This window comes from Chaetodon auriga, chromosome 1 (assembly GCF_051107435.1).
Source record: "Chaetodon auriga isolate fChaAug3 chromosome 1, fChaAug3.hap1, whole genome shotgun sequence".
NCBI lineage: Eukaryota > Metazoa > Chordata > Actinopteri > Chaetodontiformes > Chaetodontidae > Chaetodon > Chaetodon auriga.
Window position 1 is genome coordinate 8,573,832 of NC_135074.1, and position 20,796 is coordinate 8,594,627.

At 43.3% G+C, this 20,796-nt stretch overlaps 2 protein-coding genes and 1 non-coding gene across 4 annotated transcripts in view; all 3 read left to right on the forward strand.

Annotated features, from left to right (window-relative positions):
• The first annotated feature begins 458 nt into the window (after positions 1 to 458).
• On the forward strand, positions 459 to 530 carry trnag-ucc (transfer RNA glycine (anticodon UCC)). Its single transcript has one exon. It is a non-coding gene; the product is annotated as a tRNA-Gly (tRNA).
• A 158-nt stretch (positions 531 to 688) lies between these two features.
• Positions 689 to 6,681, forward strand: lrrc28 (leucine rich repeat containing 28). The gene is made up of 10 exons (XM_076743521.1): positions 689 to 868; positions 1,379 to 1,618; positions 1,806 to 1,846; positions 2,004 to 2,041; positions 2,498 to 2,635; positions 3,760 to 3,966; positions 4,051 to 4,153; positions 4,393 to 4,577; positions 5,328 to 5,487; positions 5,657 to 6,681. Exons 2-10 carry the CDS (start codon positions 1,388 to 1,390, stop codon positions 5,724 to 5,726), a joined length of 1,173 nt encoding a protein of 390 aa, XP_076599636.1. The 5' UTR covers positions 689 to 868; positions 1,379 to 1,387; the 3' UTR covers positions 5,727 to 6,681.
• Positions 6,682 to 11,374: 4,693 nt separating this feature from the next.
• The window catches only part of LOC143328458 (synaptosomal-associated protein 25-A-like), a 34,137-nt gene continuing 24,715 nt past the window's right edge, over positions 11,375 to 20,796 (forward strand). The window contains exon 1 of one of the 2 annotated variants that reach the window (XM_076743646.1): positions 11,375 to 11,723. The gene's annotated coding sequence lies outside the window, so the exon portion shown is untranslated. The remainder of the gene's footprint in view (positions 11,724 to 20,796) is intronic. The other variant, XM_076743727.1, reaches the window with a different exon arrangement.

Genomic DNA, 20,796 nt, shown 5'->3' on the forward strand with positions numbered 1-20,796 from the left:
GGGGGGGGGGGGGGGGGGGGGAGTGTGTGTCGTGTGCTCCAACTGCCACAGTGGTGCCGCCACATAATAAACGATGCTAATGAGGGGTCTCACATTTTGTGCTTTTCTTCCAAAAAGAGCTCCTCAGTTGTAACTAATTTCTAAAAGAGAGCGCTGGGTCTATGGCACAAGGATTGCCTCAGACTCTGTCCTTACCAACGCAACGCAGTACAGCAGCCATACAGCTAAATATAAAACTAAATGAGATTGGAGTGATGATGGAGGACTGGTTCTGACTACACTACAGTGGTACATGGAATATGCTGTTTTGCTCCACTATTGCATCAGTTAAAATAAATAAATAAATAAAAATTAGGATTTTCATCTGAAATGTTGTAGAGTAGAAGTATAATGTAGTAAAGTTCAGTTACCTCAGAATTTCATTTCTAGTACTTGACTACTTGAGTAGATATACTACAGCGATGGTGGTATAGTGGTGAGCATAGCTGCCTTCCAAGCAGTTGACCCGGGTTCGATTCCCGGCCATCGCAGAAGGCTTCCTTCTTGGAATTTCCCCTCGCGGGACTAATAAAGGAGTATAGAATAGTACAATGCATGAGGGATTTCTCGTGCAGTTTAACGATGTAACAGCAGGTGGCAGCAGCAATATAACGGCAGCGTCCTGTCTGCTGTGAATTCAGAAGGAGAAGAAGACGAGCGTGACCTTTGACCGGAGACGGTGACGTCTTACATTGTTTACGGTAGATAACTCTCAGTTCAACAACTTAGTGTCAGCTTATGTGCTTTCACAAGCGCATATTTTGCATTTGGCGGACCATGACCACATGTGGGACATAGAAGTACAACAAAATGGTCCTGCACCATTAAGGTAAGTAACGGTTTTCAGTGCGGTCTATTGTCGATAGTGATGTGCTAATAACGGCCACTTAGCTAGCATGCTAATGTAGCTAAAGATGACAGGCGAGCATAATGTCAGCTAGACGAGTTGGTTCACTGAAGTACCGTTAAGTTTTCACGGATGTAAGTATGTCGTATGCAGTATGTCGTGTCTCTAACACAGAAGTTGTTCTGCGCCGTCAATGTCAACAGTACCGTAGAGCTTAACCTACTATTCGGTAATTTAGCCTCGAGTGGCCTGTCAAAGCAGCCATTGCCTCCTATAGTAGCACAGTCTGTTGTAGCTTTTAAATGAACTGCTTTGCCTCAGGTTTGTATGTCTATGCACCTTTAACTAGAGTCATATATGGTGCAGAGGCATAAAACTTACCTTTGGTTTTAGTGATCCTGTTGCATGCTGTGTTGTCCTGCTCTGCCAGTTGCAAAGTCCAAACAAACAGTGCTGTCTCTTAATGTCTCTGCTCATTTGTTTTTCTATCAGGAAACAGTAATGCCAGAGAAGAAGGAGCCACTGCCAAGTCTCCTCTACCGGGGAGGAGAGGTTCCCTCAGAAATGGCAACTGAACTCCATGAAACTATTTTCATGGCCAAGCAGGAGCGCCACAAAAGCCTGTTTCTAAACTACAGAAACCTGAACAATTTCCCTGTCGAGCTGCTGAAGGATGAAGGCCTGCAGTTTCTGGAGAGGCTGTACATGAAGAGGAATTCACTCACTACACTGGTATTCACGCGGATTTTGCTGTGTCAGACATCACTGATAGATTTGATGTAAACATAAAAACCATGGCTCAAGACCTTTATACACATTTTAGGTCTGTCAGTTCCACAGTAGAGAAGAGTGAGCAGGGACGTGTCACAGGTTTGTTCCCAGTGAGATTCACTGATTATTTCTGTTCTCTCTCTCTCAGCCTGATAATCTTGCTCAGAAGCTCCCAAATCTAATTGAACTGTGAGTATTCAGCTAAGTAATGTTTTTTTTTTTTTTTTGTATTAATAATCATATGAGTTGCCACATTCAGACAGACTCCAGAACTTGACATTAAAATAAAACACTGTTTTAGAACATTAATCTATGAATTTTAACATTTGCTTTGTTTCTTTTTAAGGTATTTGCACTCAAACAACATAGTCATTATTCCTGAAGGTGAGTCCTGCTTTATGTAATGATAATGTGTCAGTGTCTACAGTGATTTTTCTGCCACTTAGCTTAACACCATTTAAATCCAACACTGGGATGGTCTTTATGGTCAGAGACGTAGTCATTAAGTGTCTGTGCGTAAATGTTTTACTTGGCAAATGTTTTCAGTTTATTAGTAAAACACAGATCAGAAGTGATTTGACAATATTAAATGTGACAAGGAATAGCTGATTCTGGTGAGACTGAACAAGGGAGTGCAAACCAACACCCGCAGTGAGAATAGAGATGAGATGCTCACACTGTAGAAATCACACACAACACACATTCATTCATTAATACTGTCATGAAAACATGAAAAACATGGAGCCATAGTAAAACCTACAGTGAAAGAATTTAAACCAGAATATTCCAGAGGTGGAGTCACCCTGAAGGTTATTTTTATTTGTGTGGTTTGATCCCCAGCTATTGGAAACCTGGCCAGACTGCAGTCATTGGACCTTAGCAATAACGCCCTCCAGCTCCTCTGTCCAGAGATTGGTCGACTGAGGTCTTTACGGCACCTGAGACTGTCCAATAACCAGCTGAAATGCCTTCCTCCAGGTAAACACAGCAGCTGCCTGTTTTGTTTTACACAGAGCTCTTTGGGGTTATTTTGTCACTCCAGCGATTCAGAAATAGCTGAACAGTTGAAATGAAATATTGGTTCTTCGGCACCGAGACAAAACCATCAAATAAAGAGCATATCGTAGAGGATAAAGATAAAACAAGAAATATATACCTTTCAACATATTTTACTATGAGTTTGTGTATCGAGTATATGTGTGTGTGTGTGTGTGTGTGTGTGTGTGTGTGTGTGTGTGCCCCATACAGCTCGCCTGAGTTTATGCTTTATTCAAGGGATGAAATTGAATTAACAATTTAAATCCAATTGCCACTGGGTGTCCATTCGCACTTGGCAGAATACCAACTTGAATTGAGGTGTGAGTATTTTACTTGCCAGCAGAGGGCAACAGAGTTACTCAGCTGATAATAAACTGGCAATGAACGGACAGAGAACAGCTTCTCTGTGTTGCAGAGCAGCAGTGACAGGCCTACTTCCTGTGTGTTATCAACACAGTGGGGAAAACTCAGTGTTATACAGTATCCAAAGGAAAAATCCAGGTTTTTGTTGACTTTCATATTATTCTGGGGGATTAATAAACACACCTATTGTTCAGTTTACCATTTTTATCTTATGATTTTCAACCTTAGCATATTTTGTAAATGATTCAGAAACATGGGTGAGCGTTTCATTTCAGCATTTTGCTGTTAGTTGTGGAAAACAAAAATGTAAGCTGTCTGTTTGATGAATCATGGAAAGGCAGGTTTGGACAAATTTGGACAAAGATTTGTGTTGTATGTCAATAGAAGCATCTTAACACACTCTGGCAGACAGAGATCTGTTTGCCTTCTTAAGATGCCTATTTTTTGTCACAGTTCTTGATGTGCCAAGAAAGTTTCATCACCATTTCAAGCCCAGTTTAGAAATGTACAGTCGTACTTTTGTTAAAGTACTCTGTGATGACAAAAGGTCACAGGTGTTATCACACCAGCAGTGCGTCTGCTGATTTTGTGCTGTTTCATTGTGAGGTTTTTTCTGTTGATTTGCTTTTGAAATGGTTCAGATCTGATGTGGAAACACTGTTTCAGCCTCTCTGTCATGTCTGTCTGTGTGACGCCTTCAGAGCTCGGTGACCTGCAGGAACTGGAGACTCTGGACGTGTCGATGAACCAGCTGACCTCTCTTCCAGATCAGCTGCACCGCTGCATTTCCCTGCAAAATCTGACAGCGGACCAAAACCTACTGAGCCACGTTCCTCGACAGCTCTGCTGGCTCCACCGCCTCAACCAGCTCTCCATGGCCGCCAACCGGCTGACCTTCCTACCGGTTGGTCAGTGGACTTGCTTATCTTTGCGTTGTCATTGCGATGTAGATATTGTGAGCACAGTAATGTTAACATCTGTCTGTGTTTCAGATCTGGGCAGATCACGGGAGCTGCAGTTTGTGTTTGTGGACAACAACGTGGACCTGAAAGGCCTTCCATCCTACTTGTATAACAAGGTCATCGGCTGCAGCGAGTAATGCAGCTCACCAATCAGATAACTTTCACCCAGTTTAGGACAGCTGAAGTTGCATTCAGGTCATGTGACTTGCATCAGTTCAACTCCATTAGATAGAGAGTAATATGAAGGAACAAAATGATCAAAGAGTGAAAATATGATGGAGACACTGAGAAGGAATGCTGTTACATGATGTTCTGTATGAGAGTAAGGAAATAAATGGAGGCACTGTATGTGCGTGTGTTGCTCTGGTACAGGTGCGGTGTGTCAGCCCAGGTACTGGAGGGTGACCTGGGTAAGATGCTGGGTGAGGCGCTGAGTCAGGCTCTGGTCGGGCTTCCGGCTGAAGTGAACGTGGTGGGCTCAGAGAGGGATAACGTGGTTCCCCTGGAGGAGCTCGCCATGAGAACACTGCACCGCATCTACCACCACCGCCCGACAGGTGAGCACTTACAGACACACATGCTGTGCATACCCCCCATATACATATACCTGTGTGTGTGTGTGTGTGTGTGTATGTATGTATGTATGTGTATGTATGTATGTATTTGGCCAGCTGAACTTCACTAAGATGTAACCCACACATAACTATTCTGTTTTTTATTTGTTTACGATAGAGGTTGACTGAATTGGCATAGTTTCAGTGATGGCTGCTACATACTGTATATATCACATATTCTGTTGCTTAATTTAGATTAAGAACTACATAATGTGGTGCACCTTGCCTGTAACGTGAGAGTGATGTGATGTAAGTCATTGCAGTGATGTATCACATGAGTTGTCAGCTTTCAGTCATCCTGCTGTTGAAGCGGACATTGAATTGGACCTTGTGATACAGATTCCTGCTTTACCCACAGCCCACAGGTAGTTTTACTTCAATAACAGTCAAGTTTATAGTTAACGCTGAACATGACCAGCATTACACTGCGGTCACAAGCTAACTGTAGGCTAGTGACTCGGTCAGTGTGCAGGTGGAATAAAACGACTATCAAGATAACAGCTAAGGATGACAGATGTAACTAGCAGAGCCTGGCACAGTGGAGTTTTTCTGTTTTCTGCGTGAGTGCTGCTTGTGAACTTGTCTACATCGGATCGGTCACAAGTTGCAAGTTTTTTGTTAGTCAAGTTATTTAAAAGCACTTTGTTTGACAGCATAGTTTTATGAATATTTCCTGTACTGATCTGCTTTTAGACCTCAACTTGCTGCCTCCCATCAGCCTCCCAAAGAGCCTGCTGGACCTGCTGCGGTTCCCCCTGGGACACTGCCACCGCTGCAGTCAAGCCATGTTCACCGTCATCTACCCCAAACTCTTCCCTCTCCGTGACACGGCGCTGGCAGGAGTGCACCGCAGGTCAGAACAGACACACCTCCATCAGCTACTACAGAGTTGTAACAACTAGACGGCAGTGTCCCTCTTTTTCACTACACTGAAAGATGGCTACAAATCTCATTTCATATTTGCAAATGAATTGTTTTCAGCTAAACTTGCTCGGCTCTCTCCTCATTTCTCTCTTCTAAAGGACGACTGTGAGTTTTGTGGCCTATTGCTGCTCCAGTCACTGCCTCCGGACCTTTGACCTCCAGGGATGACGTTTTCTTCGTCCCTGTACGCATTCGCTCAGGAGCTGTTGAGTGGTTTCCAGAAGTTTACAGAGGACAGCTTCTAATCTGTGTGGGTCTTGAAGGTCTCAGTGGATCAGTGCAGGAGCTCTGTGCTTGACTGACATCACGAAGAGCCACGGTGTGGATGTTTGGTGGCTCAGATGATGGACACACTGCTCGTTCAGCAGCGTTTTAAACCTGCATGATGCTCCTGAGTCTGATCAACAGGGAGGATTGTATTCCCGTGTGTGTGGTGGGGATCAATATAATTACTGCTATGTGTTAACAGTGCACCTATGTGCTCATTCAGCTCGCTCTGTCTAGAAACTAACAGTATTAGACCTGAAGAAACGACTCACAAAGGGGCACTTTTGAAAAACAAGCACTTGTGACATCAGTCATTTTTCACACACAAGTTCATTGCAGCAGACTCATCCTGTTGATTGTGGAGTCATATTTGAGGTATTAACTTTGTAGTGCAGTTTGTTTTACTGATTACTGGAGGAAAAGTGAAGGGTTCTAATTTAAAAAGGTGTGTATCACTTTGATGTGTGTCATATTCAGCAGCAGGTGTAGGAGTCGCTGCCATGCTCACTCTTCAGCTGCAGCCACGTGTCTCTGAACAAAGACACTCGAGTCAGATGTAAGTTTATATAATGATTCAAAACTAATGCTTTTATCATTACATAAACCCCAAATGGTCAAACTGATGCAACAGCTGCACACCTGCAATGCCACCATCACCTGCAGACTCTGTGAAGCCACAGGTTTGTGTCATCCTCTGTAGGACATCAGGTCTGCACACCTCACAGGCACCGTGTGACCCTCTGGTCGAGCTGACCGCTGTGTGTTGATGTTCGTTTGTCGTGCAATTCTAATTTATCATTTGTTTTGACTTTGTTGGGTTTGGCAGTAAAATGTTGCCTGATGTTTGACTTTCAGTGAATTTGTAGTTTTTCTTCACACTGAAGGCATTTTGTCCGAGCGGACGTGTGGAAAGGTGTTAGTGTGAAACGTGTGTGTTAAAGCGTCAGCCATTGAAAACAACACTTAACTGTTTTGAGATTGTGATATAAATACTTAACACAGGTCACAACAGCTTAACACCTCCACTGCTCTCCAAGTCCTCTCTGTCCGTTTCACAGCGAGCATTGTGTGAATGTTTGGAGTAAGCACCGCCTCAACCTCGGCACCCATCAGCGTTGTCAGACAACCATTCAGCCAGTGTTCGCTTTGAGTTACAAACTCAACAACTCGACATTTGGTCTAATCTCTATTATTAGATATCTGCGCATGAACACAGATAAAAACAAAGTTGATGGGTTCCCGGATTGTGTTTCAGCCAATGCATTCTCCCTCTGTTACCCTCCACAGGGACTGTTCACCTGCATGAAACCCAAGCCTGCTCAGGCGTGATTGATCAATGCTACTCGGGCTACTGACGGAAACTAGAATTCTTCCAACTGCCTACAGAATCTGTATTCATACAGAGATACATGTTTATAGAGATTAGCAGACATCGCTGATCTCATTCTGGCAATCAGCAGCATGTAGTCGTTAGTGTTAGTAGGTCAGCACAGTCAAGCTCTTTGGCTTCCCTGCATGTAGGACGCAGACCTAACACATATCCTGGCAACAGGACGGTGTGTCAGACAGCCCTGAGACGAGCTTGCCAGGGGAGCTTTCCTTAACTCAGCCCATCTATTCCTCTGCCATACCAGCTATCTTCCTCATTACATGCACCGAAAACATTCCTGTTCAGTCTTACTGATGTTCCCCACCTGCTTCGTGCTGTTAATCACCTTCAGCAGGTCTTTGAGTTGCCCCGAGATGCAAGAATGGGTCACCTGTTGCCTGGGCAGGAAAATGTCAGCTCAACCTCAAATGGACAACGACTGTAAAGTCCAAAGACAGTGAGGCACACAAATCTGCTTTCATACTAAATGTAAAATTATGCAACAAAAAGGTGGATTTAAAGTCAATTTCCCTGCATGGTGACATCCACAGACTTCCAGTGTCCAGTGGTGTCAAAGAATTTGGTTAAAGGTGTATCAGCACATCTTTGCTGATCATTTAAGTTGTTCAGACAATGACTGACTACGAGAAGCCAAAATACTCTGTCTGCAAGCGGGAGCAGAGGGTTGTGGAGAAGTGGACTGTGGAGCAGAAACACAGCAGCTCCATTACCAGGATCGATGGTGTTCACATGAGGGTGAGGCCACGATGGTCTTCCTGCTGCTCGGCTCTCCGCCCTCCCTCTGGGACTATCACATCTCTGCTGACTGCACATATGAAATAACACACACACACACACACACGCTGCATGTTCATATAAACACACAGGCGCAGGGTATACACACACAATGAAGGTCTCCACATAAGATCTGCACCCAACATGAGCACAAAATAGAAGCACACACACACGAAGCATTAGTAACAGCACTGATGTCATACAGGGGAAGATGTGATGGAGCGACGTAAAAAAGATTATAAGAAGCATCAGCACCACCTGATTATGTGCAGGTGACACATTTGTCTCCTTGATTTCTGTTAAATCTACATGAGGGAAATGTGAAATTGAAAAAGTGCTGAAGGATCTTTGAAGACTTTTTGTACTCTGCGGCTCTCAAATCAGTTATTTTGAAGTGTAGGAAACAGGTTTATCACAGGATACATGAGGCCAACCTTTCATGGCAGCCGTGCCTCCACAGCCCTGTCAGATGAACTCAGGTAACATCATCGGCACCACCCGTCAAGTTCCAGATGGTTTTAAGCTCAAACATCATGAGAATGTTTTCATAAAGCTGAGCTGTCAGTGTTCAGGTGGTTTGATTAAGTTTGCCTTCATACCCCTCAGGCCTTGTAGTGAGGACGATTCTGATGTTTCAACTTATCCAAGACCATAAATAAATCATGTTAAATTATCTATTTTTAACTATATCTACTTTTAGCTCTATCAACCACTTTACTTTAAGCAAAGTTCATTATTTTAATGCGTATACGTTACTTTTGCTGTCAATTTCAACCACTTCCATCACACTTAGCTCACTCTTTTAACTGTTCAGCCATTAATTTTAACTATTAATCCATAAGGCTATTTTCAGCTATCTGTTTCAGGCATTTATTTATTTATTTTAGCCCTATTCAACATTTCCTTTTTGGTAGTTTAACTGTTCATCCCTCAGGCTGCCTGTCAGAACTGTTCCTTCCTTACGTTGAACTGTCCGTCTCCACCATGTCACTAACTGTTTACGCCTCTCTGCTGGCGTGCTAATTAGTTTCCATGCACTCCAACATGTGATGTTACAGCAGACTCGCTATGTGGAAATACACGTTTAAATCAAATCATATTTCTACTAAATCAAAGAAGCTGATCCTTTCCATCCTCCCCTGTCACCCCTGGCTGGGGTCACTCCAGTCAACACAAGGCAGCCACAGATTTGAGACCTGACTGTGGTGGGAAAAAAACCATCATCTTTTTTTATATAAGCTAAGTCGGCTGTTGAACTAATTAACTGCAAGCTTTTAATAGTCATTAAGACAGTTTCAGGCTATATGGATTATCATCCTTTATAAGCACTTAAGTCGATAAAGAAACTGAGGTAATTGTACTCCACATGCTCTGCTAAACTGTGTGGAACTCGGAGTGGAGGCCGTATAATGAGACACTGTGTGGCATTTGGATACATGATGCAACGCCACAGCAATTTCCTGTGTTGAGTCAGGCAGGGCAGAGTGTCGTCACCTGCTCCATCCCCGTCCTAAAGCTCCGGTCTCTCAAACATTCTGCCAGCATTTATTCAAAAGAGTCGTGTTGAACTTTTTTCAGATCTGCGCTGTGGAACACATAAATGAAACTGCACTCACATTAATATCCTTTTTACTGGATGCGCTGTGTGGTGCATGAAGTCATTTTGAAAGCACAACACCTGAGGAGAGAGATCAGTCCCACTGCATTCACTGGAAATCCAGTGAGATTCATCATGCTCAGACTGATTGCTAATGGATCATCAGTTTTGGAAGGAGGTCTTTAATGGGTTCTTCATTGGACTCATGATGATCTGAACCCCTCGTGGAAAAGGCAGATCCATCACCCGTCAAGATCAGGTCCTCTGTTTGTTGGAATAACTGGATGTAAAAACACTGATGAGGTTAAAGTTGATGTGGTTGAAGTGATGAGAGCCTGACAAAAGCACACAGCGAATGTGACAAGTGAGCCCCTCACAGCATGCCGTCCATGTTTCGTTTGGTTTCTCACTGGGTATTTTTGGTCATGTTCAGCATCCACATCTTTTGATTGTGTTAAGTCAAGAACTCCAGGGGTACCAGGCTTCATACACTGAGGAGAGTCTCAGAGAGCCTTTTTGTCAGGGGACTGTGCACACCTGTACATGAACAGCATGTGCACACATGTCTGCAGACACAGGGCTGATATTAGCAGGATACAGCATCATGGACTGACGTGGAGTGTGATGTGGGATCTTGTGCTGCGTGAAAGGTAACAGATCTGAGGTTATTACTGCTCAGATATGTCTTCTTTTTCTTATTTTCACTTCTTACACAGAATTCATGCAAATAAAATGTTTTTGCAGAGAGTTAAAATGAGGTGAATTAAAACAGAAGACATCGATGGCGGCACACATTCCAACCACACATCCTTTAAAATGCCATCAGCCATCAGTGGGTGAGTGTCTGCGCTGTGTGTGTGTGTGTGACAGCTTCAGAGGACTTCAGTGTGTTAGATGGTACCTGCAGAACTTGTGCCCCGCATAAAGAGGCTGGCATGGAGAAAATGGCAGAGCAGTGCACACAAGAGCTTCATTTAAACCTTAAAATTTTTTAGCTCTCCTGTTTCTGAAGCATTTAAAAATGAATCACTCTCTTCTCTAAACCCTTGAGACAAACTGACAGTAAAAATGAATGAAATACTTGACTTCCTGAAACTGTATTTTATTTTATTTTTATTTATACATGTAGTTTATCAGACGTCTTCTCGTATTTCATCTTGTTTTTTTTCCTTTTTCAATGATATTGAATTATTGTGATTGAAGTCATTCATTTGATTTCATCAGTTTTTTTTCTGACAGTCATTTTCTCAGCTGTTCTACAGTTGCCTGTTTGAACTTTTTTTTCAAGAAAATTAAAGAAAAAAACAACAACAATAACCTTCTAATCCACTCCCGCTGACGTCAGAGGGCGCGGCCATTTTGTGAGGAGCATCAAATTCAACACAATGAGGAAGGAAGTTAGATGAGGTTACTGTCAAATTAAAAGCAGCCAAAAGATGTAAATGGCACAAATGTGAACGAAAAATGTTTTTCAAAAGTTAGATTTGGCCTATTGAATTCACATAAATTCACGAGGGCAGTAATTCCTGTTCATTGTTAGTTAATCAATCAAAAACCTGGACTCAGCACTGCATACTGTCCTCGATGGACAGTTGTTGAAGGACGGTGAGAGAATAGTCCTATCCCCAGATGTTTGAGAGCTCTTGAGGTGTTATCGTTTAGTCTTTGTTTTCAGTTTCTTGGGAAATTCACACGTTTGTTTGCTGTTCAAAAATATATCCGACAAAGTGTTGAGCCGGTTCACTTCCAGTGAAGGAAAGTGGTCAAGGGTGGCTGAAGTTTGTCGGTAAACGCTGGCGACAGTGCAAAGAAAGTCAACATGGAGGCATCGCTCATCACAAAATCCCATCTGCCCTGCTGCTGACGTCACAGAGACTCCTCCAAGGTTTAAAAAAGTTTAATTCAATGCAACAAGAAGGTGGCTTTGCCAAGGTTTTATTTTGTCAAACACTATCAGGAAGTGTGCGGCGTCTCCATCCGCGACGCTTTGCGGTCGGAGTGGAGGAGGGCGGTGTGCTTCCACCGGGGACAGTCCCATTGAGTGGAGCGGAGGCACGGACCGACATTTTCAGCCCGAGTCCAAACAATCACAGCAACATAAAAAGAAGACGAAGAAGAGCAGAAGAAACTTAACGAGGTAGGCACAACTAGTTTTCTGTTTTGTTTTGTTTTGTTTTGTTTAACTCAGTCGTGTCCACTTAAAAAAACAAACAAACAAACAAAAAAAAAACAGAATAAGTAAATAAATAATCCTAAAATCCGCGGCTTTAAACTTAGACCAGTGAAGTCACGCAGACAGCTCAAACGCTCCTGTGGTGGTGCTGGAGGGTCTCAGCTCACATTCACGTCCTGAAAAGATACAACTTTACGTCGTTTCTGTGTTTCACACCAGAGTTCGGTGGCAGCTCCCGCCTTAAACGCCTTACCAGATTAAAGTAGCTGTTTGTTGTAAGGATTAAATCAGCGGATGAAGCTGCCTGTGTGAGGCTGTTTCTCGTCTTTCTCGTGGCTCGTGCTGAGGCGGAGGGTTACAGCGGCGGGTTTGAAGCCCTCCGCGGGATGAGTGAGTTCAGCACCGCGGAGAGCTCCGGAGCCCTCTGACCCTCAGCCTCAAGCGACAGAAACACAGGAGCTGATCCAGGCACAGCAGAAACACTCAAATATCGCTCAAAGGCTGAGTTTTCCTCAAAACAGGCGGAGGGAAAAGGACCACCGTACAGTTCCCGGTGCTGTGCAGAAGTTTATCTGGTTGTGTGCAACAAGGCAGATGGTGACGCCTGCCTTGTTGGCAGACGTCAGTGAGATGATTTCCTGTATGCTGTCACATATTAGCAGGCTTCATGTGGATGAGAGCTCACGTGGACGTTGTTCTGCACGGAGGGAGTAATCATGGCCCCACTTCTGGACCCTGTGTGCATGGGCGTTCTGTATGGGCCCCTCGCCACATCACGACCATTCATCCTAGTTTCTCTGACCTTATAAAGTATGGAGTCGTCAATGGTCACACGCAGGACTGTCTGTCCATGTTGTGAGGAGAGCTGTGTACTTTTTGGTGGAAAGCCCCAAAGTTTGGCAGCAGTTTGGTTCCTGTGTCTCCACGGAGGCATACAGGAACAGAGAGTTGCGTTCAACAAACCTTTGGCCTTGCCTTCTTCCCGTCCTGCCTGTGTTAATGTCTCTGAAGCAGATCAGTGTGTGTGGTGTCTTTGTTTGGCAGCCTGGTGTTATTTGGAACCAAGAGTAAACATACTTCAGGAAATGACCACGAAGCATTCAACACATGCTGACATCTTAGTCAACTAACACACATTCAACCTTGTTCGTCTTTGCATGTATATTGTCTTGCTAATATATTGAATGAGACAATATAGCAGAAATAATTTTAACAATAAAGGAGCTTAGTGAATGAATTAAACCACAAATATCATTTAAATCAGCATTTAACCATTGGTACTGGAGCTCACAGCAGAATTCAGTCAGTACAATGTGATGTTTGGCTGCAGCTGCTTAAGATATGTATCCGTGTGGCAAAGTGGGGAAAACGTGCTTGGAGTGTCATAAAACCCGGTCTCATGGTGAAATGGTGCTGTTAGTTTGTTCAGGCTGCAGGTGAAACAGGTGTTTTTCACTGACTCTGTGTAGTGAAGCAGCTGAAATGTTCTGGTGAACATGAAGCCAGCGTGCAAAAATAACCGGATTCCTGGTGAGAAAATCCATCACGCTGCCCACAGAAAAGTGAGAAATTACCACCAGCCTGCAGTCTACATCTGTCGAAAACACACACACACACACACACACACACACACGCACACACACACACGCACACACACACGCGCACACACACACACAGTAACACAGTTGATTTTGTTCATCTTGTTCTTTTTGTGCCGCTCTTCTTGTTGAATTTCAATGTAATCTGCAATAAAAAAAAAGTGCCAGATGGCAGAAAAAGAGAAACATCCAAGAATGCTCTGTGATCACAATCTTCTTTTCACTGCATGTTGCTCACTTATTAGCTTTCAGCAGGGAGACGGCTTTTTGCAGTCCATTCTTGGCAACTGCTGCCTTTTTTTATCCTTTGGGATGTCTATATACAGATTTGTTTTGGAAGTGCACCCTTCAAACCTGTTAATGTTTGGGCGGCGCGTCGTTTATCATAATCGACTTGTACATGTGACAGTTTGTCATCTTGAGTTAATGCCGTCCTTTCTAGGAGGGGCAGCTGCTCTGAGAAGCCCTGCGGGTTGTCTTGGGCTCACCCACACACTGTGTATTTAGAGTTAAATCATGTGTGCTGCTTGCAGAGGTGTGGACTTTAGGCTTTAACCTTTTGACTTCGTATCCTCTCCAAGTGTGAAGAAAACCATGACAGAAAAAGTGTGCATTGAATTAATTCTCCATTTCTGTCACGTTGCACAGGCAGCAGAGTGAAGTTGCACTTTGGCGGTGTCGACCAGCAGACAGACAAGTACTTGCTTATTTAGGACCTGAGGCATAAAATGTAGGATTTTGGACTCAGTTATGGACTTCATAGCCAAGACTAGAGCTTTGCCTGAGACTTGGAAAACAATGACTTTGGAGCAATGCTTTTCCAAGTGGTCATTATTTTGTCACATGCATGAAGACGCACATGGTCAAACAGTACACATTCCCACTGTTGGTTTCACTCCTGCTGATCCACATGTTGCTCAGCAAGTAAACATGTACGTAAACAGGATATATTTTCAAATCTCCAAAAAAATCAGCTTTGCAAACGTTTTATGAGGAAGGAAATGCATTCAACATGGTTGTTAGACATCAAGGATACACATAATGGCGCTTCTCAAACTCAAAGCATGATTTATTGCTGGAGTTCCTAAAGTTTTTCCCTTGGAGGGCTGAAACTGAGACTGAAAAAGTAAACACCTATTGCTTTGTGTTCTTAAGATGCAGACTGGTAATTGAATCCTGAGTTCCTTTATTTCACTTTCTTCCTGCACAGTGCCCCACCGTGCTCACATTATGAAAAACAGATCATAATTAGGGATCCTGCATATTTAAAGAGCATTTTTACCTCCTGAATAATCCTTATGGCACGCCAACTTTGGCCCTGCAGCCCTGATTTAGAGGGACGTGAACAGAATTTCTTGCCCTGACCTACCCACTGTTCACACACACACACACACACACACACACACACACACACACACACAAACAGACACACCTCTGTATTCTGATCCTGGTACTCCATTGACTCAGCGGGTCATTTCATATCTTTGAAACTGCGATACTCTTATTGATCGGATGAGATGGTGCATCTGTAGTAACCTGATTCCTCTGGTCCAGTAGCTCTGAAGGGAGGCTCACCAACCCCTCTCTTACCCTTCTTAAAGTTTTTGTTTTTTGTAAGACGTTAAAGTGCTGATGAATTCCTGACTTTTTCTTTGCAAAATTAGTCAAAATTTCAGAAAGTTAACAAAAAGTTTGTCTTTTGGAAAGATCTGTTTAAGGTCCCTCACTGCCATTTATGTCCTTGTTATTTGTGTGCGCGTGTGTGTGTTGTGTATATGTACTCTACTATATGTACCTGTCAGCACTGTACATGTGTGAGTGTGGAAAAGAACAGCATTTATAAAGTAGCATGTTGACAGGTGTCCATTTGAATGTGTGTAAGTGGGAGGAGAGAGGAGAAGAAACGGTGGAAAGGAGGGGGTGGTGGAGCGTGTGTGTGTGTGTGTGTGTGTGTGTGTGTGTGTGTGTGTGTGTGTACTCTAGGTTTTGTGTGTGTTAGTGCGAGCTGAAGTGAGAGAGAGGCTGTGAATGCCAAAGTGAAAGCAAAGGGAAAGTAAAAGAGAGCGAGAGGGAGAGCGGTCCATGTGTTATGTAAGTGTTGTGAGGCATTTCTGTGTGTGTGTGTGTGTGTGTGTGTGTGTGTGTGTGTGTGTGTGTATTCTGTAGGCCTACAGATTAATCCAGTGGGTTTTATCCTCAGTGAATGGGACAGTGGGGCTTTGCAGTGATTATCCCTGCAGGCCACAGATGATTGCTTTGAATCTCCTGTACATCCCACACCACCATGTTCCCCTGCCTGCGTATCTGTGTGCTGCACATCAGTCTGTCTGCCTGGTTTCTTGTGAACGTGTTGACGTTCAGTAAAAGTTGACAGATGGCAGACTTTAGGGAAATGTCTCTAGGTGGCTGCAGATACTAAATGCATCATTTTCTGAAAGTTTTGCTGTAATTATCCACGTGATGAGGTTCTAAACTGTGTCTGAAACAGTTTAAATGTGGAGTCTAATGTTTCTGTTCTTCCCTTTCTGACCGACCACTCCACCTCTGCATGGGTCTGTCTTCCGTCTGTCCATTTCTCTGCTTAATCTCAATCTCAATCCTAGTCCCCCTGACATAGCTCTCTGTCCATCCTCCTTTGGATTATATAATGAGGAAATGTCAGAAATGCAATCTGCTCCATCATCCCTGCTCAGTGGAAACAAAAATGCCTGGGAACCATTTGTCATCTGGGTCTCGTAATCCTCTGTTACAGCCAAGGTGTTAAAACCAGAGCCGGAAATCTTAAATGTGTATTTGAATGAATTCAATGTTAAGAGAAAAAATTAGCTCATAGGGTCTGTGATTATAAAGAATATAGGACCTTTAAAGTTGTGGCAAATTATAGGCAGTTGCTTTGGGGATAATAACGTCTAAGATGTCCACTTTGGTGACATTTCACTGGAGAAAAGCTCAGACATTACATGCTCAGGCATTTACCCTCCTGATTTCCTCAGTGATTTTCCACAGCAGATTTCTCTCTGTGTGTCCTTCCTGTCTCTCCATAGGGAATGTTTTAATTCGTTGAGGCCATATTGTCACGGCAGGTGCTGCTGTGGGCAGAAAACCAGCGCTGTATGGGCTTTTCAGCATTGTGCTATTCACAATCAACCACTGTGGTCAACCTGGATGGAAATCAGGAGGCTTGATGATGAAGCTGTTCTCTGAACATCTGAAATCTGTCCTGCACTTTTGAGTACTTTGAATATAAGAGTACTTTTATCTCCAGTGTGGGTGGAAACCTGGTTCTGGCTTTTTGATGTGTTTCTGAACACTCCAGGATCTGAATGTGAAACAATGAAATAAGTCATCGCGCTGGCTCGAAAACATGTTGTTCACATGAAAGTCTCAGAAAAGATCTTCAGATGGTACGTTTTTATACGGTCATATGTAGTCAAATCCATTATGTCCTATAGCACGCGGTTTAATTTTCATTCTAACGTTATATGTATTTGTATTAATAAGCACTAGCTACGACGTCCAAGTCGCCTTTGTGTGTGTCTATGTGTGTGTGTGGTTGTTGGTATATGTATGGTATATTACCAGTCAGGCATGAAGTGGTGGGTGTGCTGTCTGAATAGTTTAGCCCTCAGGCTCCCATCATGCTCTGTGGCCCAGTCACATCTTGGCATGTGTTTACAGCTCATAGGTCAGCAGGGAGGTTCAGTATGTATGCACTAGTTTGTGTGTGTGGCTGTGAAAAACTGCACTGAAAACAAACATTTTGCCTACTTGTAATGGAAATAAAATACACGAGCCGATACATTTTGCTGTCAGTAGACTAATAATAAATGTTCTATTTTAGTAACAGACAAATTAATTGACAGTCTTTTCAGCATAAGCTTCAAGTCCTTGATGTGCAACAAAACAAACAAGCAGCAGCAGCAGTAGAGTAAATGTCAGTGTCACAGTGTTTCAGCCCTGTTTGGTCCAAGTCACACCTGTGGTGTAAAACACTGCTTTCATTGGCCTTGGAGTCAAGTGTCCTGTTTGTCTTTGCTAGAAGATGGATGGAAACAGTGCTGCTGAACCAAAGTGTTCTCTGAAACTTTCTTCTGGTAACTTGAGCAGAGTTCAAACAGGCCCAGCTCATAGAAATGACCTTCATATACAACCAATTCAAACAAGCAACAGCATATACGTTCTGAAGGAAAAGTAATGCCAAGCAGATTATTATAAAGAAGAAATGTTTTTCATAAAAATATCTGCCAAAATATAATAATGAGATGGTTTAATACAGAAGATGTGACTGCAGACACAAAATGTATAACCACCATCTTTTTCTAACCTTTTTCCATCCACCCTCACCACCTCCCTGCTACACCAGCATGGCACATGTAGCATTTCCTTCATTTAAAAAAAACATTGCCTCTGTTCATAAGTCAGGCAGCCATGACATTTGTCAGTGTATCTTGGAGAACATTTTAATACAAGATAAACATAATTTCCAGAAATCAAACATAGTCACTGTGTGAACAAAGCGAATAAAGATGAAACAGTTCATCTCTGAGACCCTAAAATGACTCAGTGAGAGAGACATGAAGATGAACAAACAGGAGCTACGGGGAGCGATACACTGCAGAAATCCCAGCCGTCACTGTTGTGTGGATGTACCTAATATAACATGAGGGTTGTGGGAGGTGGTTGATGTCATGTATGAAGTGTCATCAGGTGCTTTTCCCTCCTGAGTCCTGACAGCTTTGATTGTGCTGCTCGACTTGCTCCTGACCAGGCTTGTTCAAACAGACTGACAAGGCATCAGTGAATACAGGAGGGTGCATGCAAGAGCAAGCAAGGGCGTTTGTGTGTGACTGCGTGTGCTTTTGTGTGTGTGAATGATGAGTATTAGCCTCTCCATCTCAAGAGCCTCTCTGATGCCGGAATAATTGTTTTTGCAGGGTAAGAGTAGGATATGCAGGATTACACAACTGCATGTGTTTGTTTGTGTGGGTGTGTGTTTGTGTGTGTGAGCTTCCAACTTCCAGCACATGTAAACAGTGTACATTGAGACTTTTTGTCTTATTTCCCTTCCTTGTGCTTAAATATATTCTACAATCTCCAAAGCAGACAATTATTGACCTCACAGACAAACTCAAACTTACAAAATTAAATGTGTTTGCAACTATAGAGCAATCTGCAGTTTTGTTATGTAAGCGTGCATCTTTGGAACCATTTGGCTTCATCTCTCGGGGAGTTTTCAAGTGCGTTTCCTCTGTTAAACCAGGTTGGGACCCCAGATGGTCACAGTCATATTATTAGAAACATTAAATTAGAAAAAACTATGGAAATGAATAATGTGATCTGGCACAAACACAGACCAACTACTGCAATAAGAATGGAGAGCTGAATGGGACAGAAATTATGAACGCCCAAGACCACACATACACACACACGTACGCACATACAGACGCATGTTTGTCCTGAGATACGCATGTGAGCACACACACTGTATGTGCTGTATGTACTCAGGCTGTCTGACAGACACACACACACACACACACACACACACAGCTGTTGCATTAATAATGTTGACCTGGTTTTATCCTGTGAATAATGAAACATTGTTCTTCTTTGATGTGCTAAGATGTTGGACCCTCCCACTCTCACACACACACCTACACACACGAGCACACACCCTTGTCTGCCCTGCTGCTGCTCTCCTTCTTGTCCTTGAACCAGTTCTCCTCGCGTGATGTTTTCACTTTTTGAGTGTGAAGAAGTGTTGAGCTTCACAGAACACACACACACACACACACACACACACACACACACACACACATACACACACACACACACACACACACTGTTCATAATGTGACACAGTGGGTCGACAGTCTCCTTTACTTTAAATGGACAGAAGAGAGAGCACACACTGGATGTCTGTGTTATAATTACAGAGATTGTTCTGAAGGTTTAAGCTGCAGTCTGGGTTACTTACTGTTTCACTAGTTTTCAAGAGGAACTCGAAAGGAGAGATAAGGCCAGATGAAGACAGGAGGTCAAGCGTTTTGCAAATGGAGGAGGGAGAGGGGGAATAAGAGAAGAAGAGATTTCTGTTCCACCTTTGCTGAAAATGATTAACACCGCCTCTCTTTCCTTCAGTGTTTTAATGCAACAGTGCTGAGAGAAGAGATGTGCATGAATAAGAGCACAGAGAAATCTCACTGTGGTCAAATCTTTCCCAGCTTTCCATTACGGCTCCTTCGTGAAACCGTCGCCCCTCCAGAAACCCACCGGCCTCCCAGGGTTCACTTTTGTGCTGCTCAGTTCTACACAAGCGGCTTTGCTCACAATTATATAATGAAACGAAGCGTCGCAGAAATAGTAATGCTAATTTTCAGTCAAAATGTGCCCACTGTCTCATTTCCCACCGCCTCTCTAACTAATCCATAAAAACAAATGCATGAAATAGAGAGAAAAGTGCTGCAGCTATCCTAAAAATCCCCAGATTTAGGTTAGTGCTTCTATAAACCTGTGAGAAACATACAACTGAGCAACTGACAAGCTGACCTGGTTTTCCTGACTGTGAGTTTCAGCACAGCCAGCGTCTCCTGATGTCCTACTTCCTTCACCAACATTGTTTGTCTCAACTGAGCATGGCGCTTGATTGATAGCAGTCTTTTTGTTTCAGAGTCGAGGCAGTTTATCATTGCAGCCTGACAGGCTGCTTCAGGGATGCTGAGCAAGTGTACCTGTATCTCCTCCTGAATTAGTCCTGCATGCAGAATGCACCATAGAAATACTTGCTATGGTAGATGTTCTATGTACACTTTGCATGACCGTTTTGCTGTTGTTGTTGGTGAGACTGTGGTGGATTGATGGCTGTTTAGTGCTGGATTTCAGAACCTGATTAAAGTCTGCTGTACACTGGACTGGATTCATACCACAAACGCGTGAACATACAGAAAAGGTTCAAATGTGACATTGTGTTTGTTTGCATATGATGGTAAGCAGATGGTGATTTGCTATCTTTTAACGGGGGGGGTGGCCCAATGGGCGTGCCCCCCTGCCCACACACCACCAACTAACACACTAGCTCATGTGAAACCTCCCAAAGGACATTTTTGCGGGACGCCTTAACTGTAATCGTGACATTTCTAATTGTACAATTCCATTTTAACCACTATTCTTCCTTCTCTCCCCACTACAATTGTTCTTTTATAACTCTGTATTAAAGTAATGAGTAAATACACCTTGAAATTTTATGCAGCTCTACAGACAAAAGTGTGTCTCACTGATCCTCTCGCTCTTCCATGACAACACGTTGCTACTTGTCACTTGAAAAAGGCACCATTACAAATCTGTGTACCACTTCAGGACCATGGACAGCGCTGTGGATTATTCAGTACAGCTCAGTCAGGCTCATGATATTTCAGAGCCACGGTTGGGGCCATAGTTTCTAA

Bases quoted from the DNA above. Each gene is read 5' to 3' on its own strand.
- lrrc28 (XM_076743521.1), top strand. From the start codon at position 1,388: ATGCCAGAGAAGAAGGAGCCACTGCCAAGTCTCCTCTACCGGGGAGGA. The intron at 3,967-4,050 runs GTCAGTGGACTT...TCTGTGTTTCAG, and splicing joins GCTGACCTTCCTACCGGTTG to ATCTGGGCAGATCACGGGAG. The intron at 4,578-5,327 runs GTGAGCACTTAC...ATCTGCTTTTAG, and splicing joins CTACCACCACCGCCCGACAG to ACCTCAACTTGCTGCCTCCC.